The 18,636-nt window shown below is 45.5% G+C and overlaps 1 protein-coding gene across 12 annotated transcripts in view; it reads right to left on the bottom strand.

Moving 5' to 3' along the window:
- Positions 1 to 18,636, bottom strand: part of LOC139575555 (RNA binding protein fox-1 homolog 3-like) — a 399,874-nt gene that overhangs the window by 45,779 nt on the left and 335,459 nt on the right. For all 12 annotated transcript variants that reach the window (XM_071400672.1, XM_071400690.1, XM_071400609.1 and 9 more), the window contains one exon: positions 3,911 to 4,162. In XM_071400672.1, coding sequence (XP_071256773.1) covers positions 3,911 to 4,162 — 252 coding nt within the window. The remainder of the gene's footprint in view (positions 1 to 3,910; positions 4,163 to 18,636) is intronic.

Raw genomic sequence — 18,636 nt, 5'->3', positions numbered from 1 at the left:
CCCCAGTAAGACTAGCTGTCGCTGTTAACGTCGGCTAATGGGGATCCTAATAAATCAAATCAATAACTCTAACATAGTCTGTTAGTTAGGAAGGTAACTCCAAACTCATTTTCGCTAAGAGCAGCTGTTTAGCTGGTTAAACAAAGGTTAGCCATGTGTTGGTAAAAATGAATGTCCAAGTCAAGAAAGCTTTCCAGCAGCCAGAGGCACTTGCCACACTGGTAGCCTATTCACAGGTGCTGTTTCAAAGCCTGTGTCAGATACTCCAATGAGTGTAATTTGCTCAATATTTGAAGAAGCTGAAGAATAATGTTGACATCAATAGAAATATGATATTCTCATCAGTTCTACAGTATGTATATAATACAAAATGTGTTTATTCTGCTGTTGTTAGCGATATTCATAAAAACATTGGGGGGGGGTCCACTTAATTAAAACATATACATTTCCACGGACCCCCCGGTTGAATAATCTTGCCATAGGAGACCTCGTTCAGTGGCAGTTCACCGACCTGGCAGCTGCTGTCACAGTCATGACGAGGGAGGGAGGCTGATGCAACACCAGGCGTCACCCGCCACCCGCCGCTACTGTCCCCGCCAAGCGTAGCTGTCATCTCGGGCGGCGAGTCACACACCCTGCTTCCTGTTCATTCATTCCTCTAACAGACTCCCTCGCCGTTATTTGCAAATCGCTTTCAAAGTGCTGTGCTCAGCACATTCCCCCTCCTCTCAGTGGCATTACAAGCACATAATTGAAACTATCTGATTGGAACGCCGCCAAGCAGGTAGATTACATCCGATTAAGTGGGGGGGATACCGAGTCGTCGCTCACAAGAATTATAATGCTTTCCTTTAATGCATCCCCCCCCCCCCGCACCTAATCCTCCATTGTTTGTCTCCTCTTCTCTAAAGAAGCTGTAAACAAATCCCTTCTTCAGTCACCTGAAATAGCAGGGGGTGAGAGAGAGGTAGAGTAGAGCCCCTCCTCCCCCTGGTCTGCTATTCATATAGATAACACAGACATCCCCTTTAACTGGGTCATATATACACTCATCATCCAGGCCCTAAGAGTCATAGGATCTCTCTGAGATCATCTGAGTGAGTGTGCATGCTCTTCCATGTGCTTGAACTGTATGTGTGTCTGCATATGTATAGCCCATGTGTCTGTGTCTGTGTTATCACAAGCTCCCAGAATCCACTTTGGATAGTCCTCATGCAGCTGACATAGACTTTGAAAAATCTGGAATTGAGTGCAGTCCTAACGACACTGCCTTAATTTGTTATCTCAATAAAAAGAATGATAACTCATGAAATCCAAACCCAACCTTGGACTATTTGAATGGCACTTGCTAGATAACGAGCTCCGCTTTTTTAAAACAGAAGTTGCTGGCAGCCCCGTTCTACAGTCCCATTCTCTCTCTCTCTCTGAGGATTTGGAGAAAGTTTGACTGCCTCTTTCTATCCTCAAGTCACCCGCTTTCATGTGAGTGTCGTTTGAACATGGGAGTCACACAGCAGGCCCCAGAGGTCTGAGTCTGGACAACAGCACCTCCCTGGAGTAGAGGAGGACTGACTGACTGGAGAGATGAGGAGAGAGAAGAGAGGCAATCCCTCATTAAACACACACTGCCAACCCTCCGCCGGGAATTCACACAGAATCCATACATTTCATTCTCTTTTCCTCATGACTCTTTTAAAGTCTCTAAGTTTTCCGAGACGGCCAGAGTAAAGCACTGAGGAGTGGGAGCCCAGTGAGTGCTGATCTGCTCCCCAATCTGTGTTTCTGCAGAGTGTCCTAATCAAAGACACCCGCGCCCTTCTGTGGCACCCAAAGCAAACAGACTGGCTCTGTCATTAAAACAGGGGAGCGCAGCGCGGAGCAACAGTGGTGGTGGGGGGCACAGCGGTGGGGAGTGCTCCCCTACACCAGCGGCCCCAGGGATTAGCCAGCCACTCTGTTTACAGCCCACTAACCTGATCCCTCTCTCCTCACTGGCAGGGAGAGATGGAGAGAGAAGGAGAGAGAGATGGGTAGAGAGAGAAAGAGAGAGTGGGGAAAAGAATGTGAGGGAAAGGGAGAGGAAGAAAGACAGTGAGAGAGAGGGAGGGAGCCGTGAAGGAAAGCAGGGCTGCCTCTCATCTCTCCATGGCCACGTCACTTGGCTTTCTTCACAGCGGATGGACAGATGAAATGAAATATAAAATGGCGAGAGGAGAAGTGAGTGGCGTGGGGGAATGAGAGGCAGCGACACGGCAGGGTTCTGAGCAGGGGAGTGGAACCTCCTGCAAAGTCTCTCCTTACTCACTGAACACAGTGTATCTGTGTAGCTGCCATTAAGAGTCAGCCATGACGACGGAGTCACACACATCTTCAAATCAAACATGATTTCATCACAGAGCAATGCTACAGTTATACACATGGCCTTGCTATATCTGTACCTGTAAATCACAGCTGATTTCTCCACCCATTATCCATGGTGCTTCAGTGCTTCTATGGTTAGCAAAATGGAGTTGTTAATGATGTTTTTATGGGTGACTTGAATCCCTCAGGGGGGCAGCCTTGACCCCCAGCTGACCTGTCCCAGCAAGTGTTTTCATGTGAGAGGAGGAGAGGAAGAGAGGGAGGAAAGGAAGACAGGCCGGACTGAAGTCACATTTTCTGCCGCTGGTATTATCAGGAGTTAGAGAGAGGGAGACTTCTGCTAAATCCTCCTCTCTGATCCTCAACCACAGAAAGGGTTAATCCCAGGTTATGGCATATTTTATATATGAAATATATTAGGTATACTTTCAGTTAATTTAAACCTCATGTCAACGCCTACCTGGTGGGCTCACATCGCTATAGTGTTTGCTCTGTCCTATTGGTCCAAAGTATAGGATGCTGAATATGCTGAACTCAACATATTTAACCATGACAAAAACTAGCTGTTATATGTAGAATTGTATATATTTAACTACAGAAAGTAGCTGTGTAATATTCAGTATTTGACATATCAAATTATGAAAAAATAACATGGTGAATTCAAGCTGTTTTAACTACATTGAATAATTGTGATGTAATATGCTGAATTCAACATATTTTACTGTGGAGGAATAGCTGCATAGTATGTTGAGTTTGACATATTCTACTATGGTAAAATAGCTGTCAGTATGGTGAATTTGACATATCTTACTATGAAATAATAACTGTTTGCTGAATTCCCCATTTTTAACTCAGAGAAAGTGTCTGTGGATAATCCTGGCTTAGCGGCTGCTCCTCAGGAGGCAGTGCAATATGTTGAGGGACATTCTCAGAGGTTTATATACATTTACAGCTAATTAGCTAATTTGACCAATTAGGCAGGGATTTTTGGCTGGCCTAGCCCAGGCCCCTGCAGGCATAGAGTGCAACTTTCCCTCCTCTCCTTTCCACTAACTCCACAACCAAATGGATCAGGGGGAGGGCTTGTCCCCCTTTCACAGAGCCTAAATGATTCATGTGTACAGCATGTTGAATCTCATTGGCGGAAATAAATAAAACCCTTCAGGTTTTCACGTTTTCCAGAGAGCCCAGGCTTCTCAAAAATGCACTTTGATTTCGCCACAACGTTTCCAATTAAGTTCAATCAACTCCAACTCACGCAGAATCAGCTCCACGCTTTGACATCTTTATGTATTTTCTGACATCAAAGTCTACTCCTGCACCCTTGTACACTCTGGGTAGTTGTGTAACGTTAACGTTACCTAACCTAACGAGCCGAGGCACAACCTTATGACCGTCATATGTAATATTCCATTACTTCCTGCTTCCAAGCCTTTATTAACAATCCTACTGGTAATGGTCTTAAGGCTAAGGTTCCTTAAACACCTCCGGTCATCAACCTAATTTAAGATAATGCCAGGTGTGTGTTGTGTTGTTGAGCGGTACTGACCGGTACAGTCGTGTTGGCGGTGATGGCGGGCGTGTTGTTGTCGGTGCCCAGCGGCTCACTGTGCGTCTGTGTGGGGGTGTAGAGGGTCATGGCATGCTCGGGCACCCTGGTCTGCCCGGTGTAGTCCTGCGTGGGGAGGGGGTGTGGTGCCGCAAACTCGGCCGGGATGCCATTCTGTGGGGGAGGCGGGTACTGGGCAGGCGTGTACGGCTGGGCCATGGCTTCTGGGGGGTTGGTGGCCTCTTGGTTACCCTATTAAGACAAAGAGGAGAAGACAGTGTTACATTCATTGTTCCACATCACTTGTGATTAAAGTTACATTGTTAGAACAGCGGAGTACGTTGTTAGTAGTACTAAAGAACAACGCAGCATGAAAGCCATGCTGGTTTCCCCTGTGCTTTGGAAGTAGCTGGGGAGATGAAGAGTTGTCCTGCAAACTAAGTATATCAGGGAAATAGCTATCATATCATATTTCACCCCAGATTAGAGGATTCCTTGATCATTATTAATGAACCGAGTTTATGGTGTGTAGAGCACGGCTCTCTGGTGGTGGGGCAGGAGCGAGGAGGAAACTCAATTGCACTCATGGCAAAGCGCAAGAGGAAAGATCAATTAATTGATACAATTTTGATTAGAGCCTTTGATTCAAATGACAGGTTGGTTATAGGAGCAGCCGATTCCTTTCTGTGTTCCACTTTTCTGCTTTGAACACCTACTACCTGCATCTTACTTGATATATCTGTCCTGTCCTTGGCTCTTCCTTCTCACCCCCTCCCTCACGCATATCCCTCTTTCATTCTGTCCTACTCATCCTGTTCTGTCTCTGTGCTCCTGAGTGACTTAAGTGATAGATTGCTGGTAGAGACGTGGCAGGCGCTTTGCAAACCCTTTCTCTCGTGTGGGCGCTTAAGATGATGAGCTGTTGAATTAATGGACTTTTCTGGCTGGTGCACATTGTTAAGCAAAACAATGGTAGGACTAGAGAAGAGCATGTCTTATTGTTCTACCACACTGAGCCCTGCTGGAACAGATACAACACCTCTACATTAAAACCCCAACAACTGTGTTTTAAAAAAGGTGAGACAATAACGGCAGAATCCAATAACACATTCCCACCAAATATCCCCAATCAAATTTGAAGATACAGATCACAAGAGCTGAACGCATAACTCCTCCGATAAGAGAAGACAAAGAGGCTTATGGGTAAGGGGAAAAACAATAACAGTAAACAGATAGAGAAGTTTCTGTCTCTTCCAAGCCTTAACTGGCTAGGGACGGAGAGAGGAGAGATAAATGCTTTTTATTCCTTTTTTCTCACTTGTGTGCATTGCTGTTTGGGCTCTATGTTGCAGGCTTCCACAGACAGCCGTAGCTAGTTGGGCTGGAGGAGAGGAGAGGAGGCCTGGGCTTTAATGAGGGAGTGGAGCCGTGCAGCATAGCGCCCAGCGCTGTAAATGTTTTGGAAACAATGATACACTGACGTGTTGCCAAACAAACCACAGTCCAAACCACTTGGGCAATTAAGGAAATGCCTCCATTATGTAAATGAAAAAAGAAAGGCCCTTCAGCCTTGAGAGATGAGGAGGATTGACCAGCTTCAAGAGAGGCCACAGAGTCTCAAGGCCTGGGCCCTCAACACCTCCGTGACCTCACCTACCCTGCCTACCTAAATCTCTCTCTCCTTACCTCCCCTCTCGTTCCCCCCGTCTCTTTCTTCCCTCCCTCTTCGTGCTGAAACTTTTTTAAATCTCTCCCCCTGTGCTCTACTTTTCATCTCCCTCTAGTCATGGCGTTATATAACCCACTTGCATTGCAGGGCATCCTTATTCAAGTCGACTCTTGATGTCGGCAATTTTAAACTTTTAAGCACCCCCTGGTTAGCTACCTAAAAACGGAAGGTTCTCATGGCACAGCAGCAGCTGAGATCTTTCACATAGTTTCCCCATGAACCAGTTCAAGTGGTCTAACATCAACAAATCAGTTAGGAAAGAAAGCTTGAGTCCAGATGACAACAAGGCATGTATGAGAAACAGTTTTCACACCATATGGGAGATCAAGGCTACATTAGAGGATTCTGTTAGACATGGCGAGGCACAGAGCACCAGTGTACTTGTGTCACGCCTATTGTTCTTGGAGCATAAAACAAGGGCATGGGACTGAAATAAAGCCATGTGACACACAACACTGGGTAACAGCCTGGAGCTGGGAGGGAGAGCGAAAGCAAGAGAGAGAAAGAGAGAGACAGAGACAGAGAGAAAGAGAGAGAGAGAAAGAGAGAGAGAGAGAAAGAGAGAGAGAGAAAGAGAGAGAGAGAGAGAGAGAGAGAGAGAGAGAGAGAGAGAGAGAGAGAGAGAGAGAGAGAGAGAGATGCAGCAACAAAGTGTTGTACTGCACTATACAGCACCGCAGCACTGTTTCAAAGGGCAGCAAACCAAAAGCAAGGAGTGGGGGTCTATGGGTGTGAGTAGAGAACGGGGCTCATTAGTGAAACACAAAGTAACACGGGCTCTTGTATGATCTTCCCCTTCTCTCTGATGTATGTGACAAACAAGTTATTCAACTGGAAATGAACTAGAAGAGAAAAAAGGGCCCATGCAAATCAGCAGCGTTGGTCCCTCTGTGACCGCACATCCTTTTAGCTGGTGATAATCCACAGTGCTTGATGAAAACCCCCACACCATATCAACCATAAAGCTCTCAGGTGCAGGTTGCAGTTCCCATCTCTCCCATCTCTCACTGCTCTGACGGGGACACGTTAAGTTATGGCCGGAGAGTGTGGCGTTATGAGGCCCCGGGCGGCAGGCGGCGTTCGTCCACCTGCAGGCGTGTTAACGATGGACGAGCAGGTCCCACCGTGGTAATTCAGCGCCCCCGCACAAGGCCAGACGGTGGGAGTTAGCTAAACCCCTCCTCCATCGACAGGACCAGAGGGAATACAGGAATCCAGACAGAACGCCCAGTCTGTATCGATCTCCTATCTCTCTCTCGCTCACGCTATCTCTTACTCCCACCTCTCTCTCTCTCCATCTCTCTCCTTTACCCCTCAACCCCTACTACAGAAGAGCACAATAAAAAACACTCTCTTTAATGTTAAGCACTCTCCCAGTGTAAAATTGGATTGAAACCCTTACTTAACGAAATCACTTTTGGTAGCAGAGTTTTTGTTTTTACAGTCAGCATTAGGCAGCCCTGTCTAAGGTGCAGGGGGGCGAGGAGGTTGGGCAGGTCCAAATGGCTTGGACTTCCAGACCTGCTCGTCTAGAGAGAAACACAGGGCAATGGACAGGTGGAGAGTGATGCTACTGTAACTGCTAACTGGTGTTAGCTCTTTTGATGATGGAAGCTCTATTTTATCTCCATGGATACCGTGGGTAGAGTTCTTGGCCAGTGGCCAACAATCTCTCATCCTCTTCAGCAAAGCTGTTGGGGACTTGCTCTCTGAGGTAGGCCAGGCAGAGATGAGCTGAGCACATACAGTAGCTGGGGAGAACTCATATCAGCAGAGTGGTGTCAGTTCCTGTACCGTGCATGGGAGGTCAGAGGGTAAAGCCAAGGCTAAAGACAGTAGGTGACTAATTGTGTTGCATTGAATCCAGGGGGAAATCACTCAAATGGGAGCCATTGATGATATCAGCTATGGACGTGTGATGTAGTGAGCAGCGTTATGGCTTTTACTTAGACACACCGAGTCAGCCACTCAGACTCATGTGTTTTGTCTTGTTTTTAGGGGGTGGATCAGCTTTAATATTGCGGATAGATTGTTTCTTCCATCAATGTAATTGTCTGCATCATTTCCAGTCCCTCATATTTTTTGGGTAAATATATATATCTATACACATACATACATACACACATACACATACACAAATACATATACATACAGTGGGGAGAACAAGTATTTGAGACACTGCCGATTTTGCAGGTTTTCCTACTTACAAAGCATGTAGAGGTCTGTAATTTTTATCTTATGTGCACTTCAACTGTGAGAGACGAAATCTAAAACAAAAATCCAGAAAATCACATTGTATGATTTTTAAGTAATTAATTTGCATTTTATTGCATGACATAAGTATTTGATACATTAGAAAAGCAGAACTTAACATTTGGTACAGAAACCTTTGTTTGCAATTACAGAGATCATACGTTTCCTGTAGTTCTTGACTAGGTTTGCACACACTGCAGCAGGAATTTTGGCCCACTCCTCCATACAGACCTTCTCCAGATCCTTCAGGTTTCGGACTGTCGCTGGGCAATATGGACTTTCAGCTCCCCCCAAAGATTTTCTCTTGGGTTCAGGTCTGGAGACTGGCTAGGCCACTCCAAGACCTTGAGATGCTTCTTACGGAGCCACTCCTTAGTTGCCCTGGCTGTGTGTTTCGGATCGTTGTCATGCTGGAAGACCCAGCCACGACCCATCTTCAATGCTCTTACTGAGGGAAGGAGGTTGTTGGCCAAGATCTCATGGCCTCATCCATCCTCCCCTCAATACGGTGCAGTCGTCCTGTCCCCTTTGCAGAAATGCATCCCCAAAGAATGATGTTTCCACCTCCATGCTTCACGGTTGGGATGGTGTTCTTTTGGTTGTACTCATCAATTCTTCTTCCTCCAAACATGGCGAGTGGAGTTTAGACCAAAAAGCTCTATTTTTGTCTCATCAGACCACATGACCTTCTCCCATTCCTCCTCTCGATCATCCAGATCGTCATTGGCAAAGCTCAGACGGGCCTGGACATGCGCTGGCTTGAGCAGGGGGACCTTGCGTGCGCTGCAGGATTTTAATCCATGACGGCGTAGTGTGTTACTAATGGTTTTCTTTGAGACTGTGGTCCCAGCTCTCTTCAGGTCATTGACCAGGTCCTGCCGTGTAGTTCTGGGCTGATCCCTCACCTTCCTCATGATCATTGATGCCCCATGAGGTGAGATCTTGCATGGAGCCCCAGACTGAGGGTGATTGACCGTCATCTTGAACTTCTTCCATTTTCTAATAATTGCGCCAACAGTTGTTGCCTTCTCACATTTACATTTACATTTAAGTCATTTAGCAGACGCTCTTATCCAGAGCGACTTACAAGTTGGTGCATTCACCTTATGATATCCAGTGGAACAACCACTTTACAATAGTGCATCTAACTCTTTTAAGGGGGGGGGGGGTTAGAAGGATTACTTTATCCTATCCTAGGTATTCCTTAAAGAGGTGGTGTTTCAGGTGTTTCCGGAAGGTGGTGATTGACTCCGCTGACCTGGCGTCGTGGGGGAGTTTGTTCCACCATTGGGGTGCCAGAGCAGCGAACAGTTTTGACTGGGCTGAGCGGGAGCTGTACTTCCTCAGAGGTAGGGAGGCGAGCAGGCCAGAGGTGGATGAACGCAGTGCCCTTGTTTGGGTGTAGGGCCTGATCAGAGCCTGAAGGTACGGAGGTGCCGTTCCCCTCACAGCTCCGTAGGCAAGCACCATGGTCTTGTAGCGGATGCGAGCTTCAACTGGAAGCCAGTGGAGAGAGCTGCTTGCCTATTGTACTGTAGCCCATCCCAGCCTTGTGCAGGTCTACAATTTTATCCCTGATGTCCTTACACAGCTCTCTGGTCTTGGCCATTGTGGAGAGGTTGGAGTCTGTTTGATTGAGTATGTGTACAGGTGTCTTTTATACAGGTAACGAGTTCAAACAGGTGCAGTTAATACAGGTAATGAGTGGAGAACAGGAGGGCTTCTTAAAGAAAAACTAACAGGTCTGTGAGAGCCGGAATTCTTACTGGTTGGTAGGTGATCAAATACTTATGTCATGCAATAAAATGCAAATTAATTACTTAAAAATCATACAATGTGATTTTCTGGATTTTTGTTTTAGATTCCGTCTCTCACAGTTGAAGTGTACCTATGATAAAAATTACAGACCTCTACATGCTTTGTAAGTAGGAAAACCTGCAAAATCGGCAGTGTGTCAAATACTTGTTCTCCCCACTGTACATACACATTCATACATATACACATATATACATACATACATACATACATACATACATACACATACATATATACAGTTGAAGTCGGAAGTTTACATACACTTAGGTTGGAGTCATTAAAACTCGTTTTACAACCACTCCACAAATTTCTTGTTAACAAACTACGGTTTTGGCGAGTCGGTTAGGACATCTACTTTGTGCATGACACAAGTCATTTTTGCATTTTTCCATTTTTCCAACAATTGTTTACATTCATTTCACTTATAATTCACTGTATCACAACTCCAGTGGGTCAGAAGTGTACATACACTAAGTTGACTGTGCCTTTAAACAGCTTGGAAAAGTCCAGAAATTGATGTCATGGTTTTATAGCTTCTGATAGGCTAATTGACATAATTTGAGTCAATTGGAGGCGTACCTGTGGATGTATTTCACCTTCAAACACAGTGCCTCTTTGCTTGACATCAAAAGACATCAAAAGAAATCAGCCAAGACCTCAGAAAAAAATTGTAGACCTCCACAAGTCTGGTTCATCCTTGAGAGCAATTTCCAAACGCCTGAAGGTACCACGTTAACCTTTACAAACAATAGTATGCAAGTATTAACACCATGGGACCACGCAGCCATCATACCGCTCAGGAAGGAGACGCGTTCTGTCTCCTAGAGATGGACGTACTTTGGTGCGAAAAGTGCAAATAATCCCAGAACAACAGCAAAGGATCTTGTGAAGATGCTGGAGGAAACAGATACTTTTGAACCTATACCCACAGTAAAACGAGTCCTATATCAACATAACCTGAAAGGCCGCTCAGCAAGGAAGAAGTCACTGCTCCAAAACTGCCATAAAAAGCCAGACTACGGTTTGCAACTGCACATGGGAACAAAGATCGTACTTTTTGGAGAAATGTCCTCTGGTCTGATGAAACAAAAATAGAACTGTTTGGCCATAATGACCATCGTTATGATTGGAGGAGAAAGGGGGAGGCTTGCATGCCGAAGAACACCATCTCAACCGTGAAGCACAGGGGTGGCAGCATCATGTCGTGGGGGTGCTTTGCTGCAGGAGAGACTGGTGCACTTCACATCATGAGGCAGGAAAATGATATGGCTATATTGAAGCAACATCTCAAGACATCAGTCAGGAAGTTAAAGCTTGGTCGCAAATGGGTCTTCCAAATGGACAATGACACCAACCATACTTCCAAAGTTGTGGCAAAATGGCTTAAGGACAACAAAGTCAAGGTATTGGAGTGGCCATCACAAAGCCCTGACCTCAATCCTATAGACAATTTGTGGGCAGAACTGAAAAAGCATGTGCGAGCAAGGAGGCCTACAAACTTGACTCGGTTACACCAGCTCTGTCAGGAGGACTGGGCCAAAATTCCCCCAACTTATTGTGGGAAGCTTTTGGAAGGCTACCCGAAACGTTTGACCCAAGAAAAACTGAGTTTAAATGTATTTGGCTAAGGTGTAAGTAAACTTCCGACTTCAACTATACATACATACATACATACATACACATACATAAACATTCATACATATACACATATATGCATACATACATACACATACATAGATATACATACATATACACACCTTTTTTTTTTATATACTTTTATTATTCCCCGCAAACCCTACCACCCCTCCCCCAATTGGAGTAAACTATTTTGTTGGGGGCTGGAAGACCTTGAAAGGTCTCTACCACACAGGTTCATCTGTCACCAGATCCAACATCAGACCTGTTACAATATTAGATGATGAGATGTTGAGCTACAAGAACACCAGGTGAATATCGAGAATGTGTTCATTTCTGGGTAATTCAGCATATATGTGTGTACTGTAGTCTACATTAGTTACTGAACTGGCATGTTGACAGGAACCCTTTAAAACGGCTCAAGTTTACAGAACCTGTCCAGTGCAGTGAGTCCAACGGAGAGGAAGGGAAAGAGTGTGGAGTGTTTTCTAGCGACAGCACAGCTCCAAGACATAGAGAAGAGAAGCACTCATCTCACTTTAATGACTCCCTCACTGAGAGGAAGGCAAACTTGTGACAAATCCCGTTGGGCCATTGCAGCAGAAAACAGAGTGGGGACAAACGGAGAGTGTCACGTAGCTCAACAGTGGCCAACGTAGAGCATGCAACACACACGAAACACAGCGAGGACTTTCAGCCAGCCAGGCGCATAAAAGCCCCTTGTTGTTTTCACCCCCGCTACTGACGCCCAGCTAATTGAACCCCAAAAAACAGACATGCAGAAAAAGCAGGCAGGCCAGTGAGGCAGGCCTGGGATGATTTTGAACATTCAGCAACTGGCATTAGTTTTGTATTAACAGGCACACATAAATAAAGCTTGAGTCTAGCTAGGTCCATTTTAATTAGGCAAGCCATATGATCGTGCTCCAACACTGCGTTAGTGTTAGCAGTGTTAGCAGCGCTAGTATCTCACCAGAGGCTGCAGCCAGCCAGAGAGAGCCTGTTAATTACAACCACCTGCCAACCATTCAAGGTGAGTCTGAAAAGCCCAACTCAGAGGCAGAGGTAAACAACAACAACAAAACAAATCCTCCAGTTGGGTTTCTCATGATGAAGCAGATTTCCGGGCGCACCGGCTGGCTTTTCCCCCTCATTGTCTTTCAATTACAGTGAAACTTTGGGAGAGACAGAGGGGAGAGAGCATGGAGAGGATGAAATGCAGCGGCCCAATTTAATGCAGATTTGAACCACCTGAGAAAAGCTTTTGCATCCCCCTAGCTACCCCCAGCGTTCTTCCATACCACTCTTCAGCGGTTTGGGATTCCAAATAGGCTCGGCACAGCATTATTATTTTCCTTCACATTTCCTCTCTTGCCAACTCTCATCTCTCAGTTTTTCCACCTCATTTGTGGAAGAATCCTCCATGAAGTTAAATACTGCATCTACACTTGTGAATTGAGATTTTTTGCACTCTGTTCTATTTATTTTTTCTTCAGGAGCCTTAATCGTTTACAATTGTCAAATATGTTTCATTCCTTCTAACATGATTTCTCCTAATTATTTTGGAGCATTTATTTGTGATTCATGGTGTGTTCACGCACTAGACGGAACTAGGAAACTCAGAAATTGAACGCAGCAGGTGTAGAACTTGCAACCAGTTAGCAAGTCGGAAATTTCAGAGTTTCCTAGTTCCATCTAGCATGTGAACGCGGCTTCATCCTTGGACAGGGTATTAAAGGGAGAGTTAATTTCCCTCTATCCCTTGTTGATTTCTTTATTACATTGCTGCCGCACTGCACAACACCACACACCGAGCCTCAGCCTGTGCTGATCGAGATGGGACTGCTCTTAGCGTCTGCTGTGCTACGACTAGCAAGTGTTACTATACCTCAGAGACGACTGGATAAACAGAGCAGACAGAGGATCACTTTGAACTCCTGTGACATGAAATGAACCTGTCCGTCTCCTCCTCAGCCACCCGCCCGCTGTAGCAGCCATGCATGGATCTGATCTGTTTGGGGCTGGAGAATGGCGCATTAAAAAGCTCCTAATAAACCAACAAGATCTTTAAAAACAACTATCATTTACAGATGATCAGACCCACCATGTTTTCCCCACACCATAAAAGCAGATAATTGCCTCTTTCAATGTTGTTGCCTTTTTGTTGCGTAACAGACATTTACATCAGGGACTAATTATTCCAGACTTGTTGTCGGAATTCAAATAGACATGTGGGCTGTGTGTCGTTTAAAAAAAATCAACTAAGCCTGCAGACGTTGCTTTTGACCTGATCAAATGTACTACAGTAATTCTCAGCCCGATACACGGTAGTCTTTTCCCCTCTCAATCATCCTTCTCATGTATCAAATGACATGAACAGATTGATATTGGTATACTTTTATTACACATGTTCTAAATTGATAAGACTCTTCAATTTCTAGAAATTGCTATTGGTCACGGAGATAAAGACCTATCTGAAATGAAAATTGATGATTGAACAGTTGATCAGGGACATTCTTTTGATTCTGGTCGTACACGTGTGAATCAATTCTCGTACCGTGCCGATCCACTGATCTACACCAGATCTAATTTAGCTGGCAAATGAGTATTTTTCTACTGTAATTCAACACGGTTGAAGTGACACCAACATTTGGTTAGGAACCAGCTGTGTGCCATTGTGATGTGGTCTCTCTTTGAGGGTTATGATAAGAGGCCAGACTGCCTCATGAGGGACAAATGCCAGCGCTTAAACATGCAGGAATCTTAACATGACATTCGTTGACCGCTGTGACAATGGCAAACATATGCAAATGAGACAGAGTGTCGCTCTCATCATGACCCTGTCACTGAGACACTGACCCCTCCTACTGTAGAGAGAGATAGAGAGAGAGGGGGGAGAGCAAACGCAGAAATAAAAATATCCTAATACCAGGAAGCAAACAGGTAAAAGGCACCATTTACACTGTCAAACTCTTGTCTTCCTATTCTCAGCTCTATTCTTCCTCCCTTTGTAATCCTTCTCTTTGGTTTCCCTTTGCCTCGGTGGGTTTCTCTTTGCTCTGCGGAGGAGGGCACGGGGAGGGGAGGGACAGATTTACATGGGCCATATTCTTTGAAGTGAACATGCCTACTACTCCCTGCTGTAGCCCAAGCTCATCTAATCAGCAGCTAATTCCAGTTATTAAGATTTGAGAGATAACTTTGATTCATCACAGTCCATCTACCCCAATCGGTTAATCACTGTCGTCCTAAGCTCTTTTTTAGTCCTCCTTTTGTTTCCAGCCCCTCTGGCACTCGGCGATGGGAGAAAAGGAGAGAAGATATTAACAATATTAATGACCCGTGATCCTCGTCTCCTTAATGAGAAGGGTTATTAACTGTGATTATATGTGATGAAATGGTGGTAATTCTTGAAAGCTTGGGAAAACTTGTACTATCGCTTGTCTGCTGATTTGCTCGTCTGATGTTGAAAAAGGGAAGAGGTGAGCGTGGTGCAGAAGTAGTGTGTGATACAGCGGGGAGGGAGGAGCGAGGGAAGGAGAGAACGGAGATGGAGATGCAGAGGAGGCTGGAAGGGATTTTAAGAGGGGTTCAAATCAGGGAAACCGAGGATGGTCCTATTACAGACTCAGACACATCTAAGACGCTCACATCGGAGAGCTCTTCCACTCCAGATACATATGTATTTCAATCTTTAATAGGCCGCAGATAGAGACAGTTTTTCCAACTCAGGAAATGTGTCTGCTGAAAACTCTGTCACGTCTTTTGGCCCAAATTCTCTCCCCTCTTCGGGGCTAACTAGTGGGTGCACTCCCCAGACACACGTCTGCAGGTTGACATTGCTGAATGGCTGTTTAAACGCCTATACCGCTCTGCCAGATCCCTGATACAGCATTCCAGCTTTTTCTCTTTCCAATTATAGGGAAGTAGTGGAGGGAGCTGGTGAAGAGAAGGAGTCAGCTCCATATGATTCCCTCTAAAGGGGGAGGGAACCGGGGTGTCTGCTAAATCATTGATGTGCAGTAAGACTGTTTCATTGTAGATGGGTTAGCAGCAGACAGCTAACAATCCTGAATTATTCATCCCTGTCCCATGAAGAGAAGACCAAGACTAGAATGAGGCTCTGCCTCTCTGCTGCTCCTCCTCTCACTCCCCCCTCCCCTGGGACAGATTGGGGGAGAGAGACACGGAGGAGGAACAGAGACCACTGCACGGCGTGGTGCTACCTGACCGCTTTAAACACCCCTCTTTATCTGGGCTAACTCCTGCATGGAGCTGTGGCTGCTGCTGGTGCTTCAGTCTCCTTCACACTCACAGTGTCAAGCTACAACTACACCCACTACTACACTGGTAGTAACCACAGAGGATTCTCATGTTATACAGAGAAAAAACACCCCCATTCGTAATGGTACACTTCAATGGTTACAGAAGCAGTCAGAGTAATAATGCTATTTAACAGACAAGGGGCATGTTGGCCTTCCTCATCTGTCGGGTGTTGTTTTAAAGGTGTTGTTTTAAAGTTACAAACACTCCTAAAGTGATCCATCCCTAAAAGGCTGGCAAAGGGGAATTACAATCACCATCTGAAACCTGGCAGTGTATGGCCGAATCACCTGATGGGCCATTTTAGATAATAATCCTGTTTAGAGAGCCCACTACACCTTTCAGAGAGGGGAGATTGGATTGTTTGCATTAGTGACCTGTGGAGGAAGTCGAGGCAGTGTGGAGAAAAGCAATAGCCCAATTGCCCCTAGCTTTTATTAGATTCAATTCAGTCTTTCATAAACAATACCTTACTTTTCAAAAAGAAGGAAAAAATCTACTTAGTGTGGGTAACCCAGCACTTCCCGGACACACTCCATTTATTTCCCCCAATTAAATCTCTTTAATTGGATTGAGGGCTGGCACCTGGTTTACACTCTGTCAACCACGCAATCCACAGTAATTGATGCTGGAGCAGAGCAGAGCAGAGTCGTAGCGTGGTGCATTGTGTGTGTGGGAGGGAGGCCGACCGAAGGGGGTGGGATTTAGAACATGGTCAATACTCCACAATTTCACTGTGATCAATTTATCAATGGCTTTTCTCCCCCTTGCACCACCTCTAAGATGGGAAATGCCTTCACACACACACGCACACAGACATACAGACAAGTATGTGTTCACACACACAATTGCATTGCACGCACACATTCACACCCACACTGTGCATGTACACACACCCACACATTAACCCTGACACACATGATAATAAAGTACATTAACATTAACATACAGTACATGCACACCTACACAAACTCAGATCAGCTCCTGAATACAAATGCCCGCTGTGAATACAAATGCACGCGCCCACACACCACACACACACACTATCGTACAGAGATACAAATCTGAGAATTGCATCCAGTGCAGTGACAGCCCCTTTAAAGACACTCTGAATCTCTCCGTCCCTGAATTATAACTCTACAACTATATGGATTCCAGGGAGAAAGAGAGAGAGGGAGAACGGGAGAGAGAGGGAGTGAAAGTGAGAGAGAGAGAGAAAGAGGTCGAGAGAAGAGCCACCACAGTAAATAAAAAGACCATTTCCTCCAGTGACATGCCCATTCTGTTGGAGGCCTGACTCTAATTATTCTAAGCACTTTGAAGGATGGCTTTCCACTGCATTAATCTACACATCCCACTCCCCCATCCACAGTCCATGCACTTCTAACTACCCAACAACGCCCCGCAAGTCTTCCTAAAACCAGTAGATAGGTGATGTATTTTGTTCAGTCAGGTGAGGGGAAAACATCCTTTAAGCATGTATTTTGTTTCCCGTAATTTCAGTCTATAACACTTCTTGTATATTTCAGTTGAAAATGGACTCCAAAAACAACTCCACACCACATCCTAATGAAAACAGCAGCAGTACCCAAAATAAATCAGTGTTGTGTCATTATGTAAAGCCAGAGCTTGAAGGAGAATGTGGTTTGTTTTCCTCTGGGCTCACCTCTCTCTCGCAGCTCATTTGGAAGCGACATCAATCAATAAATCACCCGAGACCATTAATCAATCAATGAACCTATCAATATTCACCGGATCAGACCCCTCCCCTGCGAGAGGCCATCTTCAGTAAGAATATGTCAGGCAAATGGGCTTTTAACATAATAGCTCTGTCCGCTCCTGCTGAGTGCAAGATTGATGTAATGCAACGTATACATGTTGACACAAGCTGTAATGGTGATACACAGCTGGCCCCAAGTTTCTCAGTAACAGAACCAGGGCACAAATCTGATAAAAAGCCCATTATGGTAAAAATAGTGAAATGGCTTAGATTCTTGATACGATAAGTGTATATTTTTCCAAATTACACCCAGACAGACCAAAACTCTCTTTCAAACAACACTGCTCACTGATTAAGGGTGATTTTTTTGTTTTGCTACATTTAAAACTTATCGACTTTATAAAGAAGTGCCCACTGGTGCCTTAAAAAAAGTTTGGTGGAGAGCAGGAGAGAGAATGCAATCTCTATTCATCAATTAGTGCAGTGTTCTGGCAGAGTGGTTAACAGAGCAGAGCAGCGACGCCTCCAGCATATCCCTCCCTCATCCGCTGTGGGGCATCATGGGTAATGCGGCCACAGGAGGAAGAGAGAGCCTCTCCATAAGAGGTGAATTGTGGGACATTCTCATTCCAGTAAGTGATGAGGCAGTCATTTGGGCTCCCAAGTGGCGCAGCGGTCTAAGGCACTGCATCTCAGTGCTTGAGGCGTCACTACAGACACCCTGGTTTGATTCCAGGCTGGATCACAACCGGCCATGATTGGGAGTCCCATAGGGCGGCGCACAATTGGCCCAGTGTCGTCCGGGTTTGGCCGGTGTAGGCCGTCATTGTAAATAAGAATTTGATCTGCCTCGCCAAGTTAAATAAAGGTGAAATAAAAAATAAAATAAAAAAACATAGGGAGGAGATCAGAGACCTGGCAGTGTGGTGCCAGGACAACAACATCTCCCTCAACGTCAGCAAGACAAAGGAGCTGATCGTGGCTCACAGGAAACGGAGGGGCGAGCGTACCCCCATCCACATCATTTGGGCTGTAGTGGAGCGGGTCGAGAGCTTCCAGTTTCTCGGTGTCCACAACACTAAGGAATTAACATTGTCCACACACACCCACACAGTTGTGAAGAGGGCACGACAAGATCTGGCAAGGATCCTCCTATTGACTGGCTATATCACCGCTTGGTACGGCAACTGCAAGGCACCAGACAGCAAAGCGCTACAGAGGGTGGTGAGTACGGCCCACTACATCACTGGG

This window comes from Salvelinus alpinus, chromosome 1, assembly GCF_045679555.1.
Source record: "Salvelinus alpinus chromosome 1, SLU_Salpinus.1, whole genome shotgun sequence".
In the NCBI taxonomy this organism is placed as follows: Eukaryota; Metazoa; Chordata; class Actinopteri; order Salmoniformes; family Salmonidae; genus Salvelinus; species Salvelinus alpinus.
The sequence above is the reverse complement of the archived record's forward strand: the minus strand, read 5'-3'. Positions and strand labels throughout refer to the sequence as shown.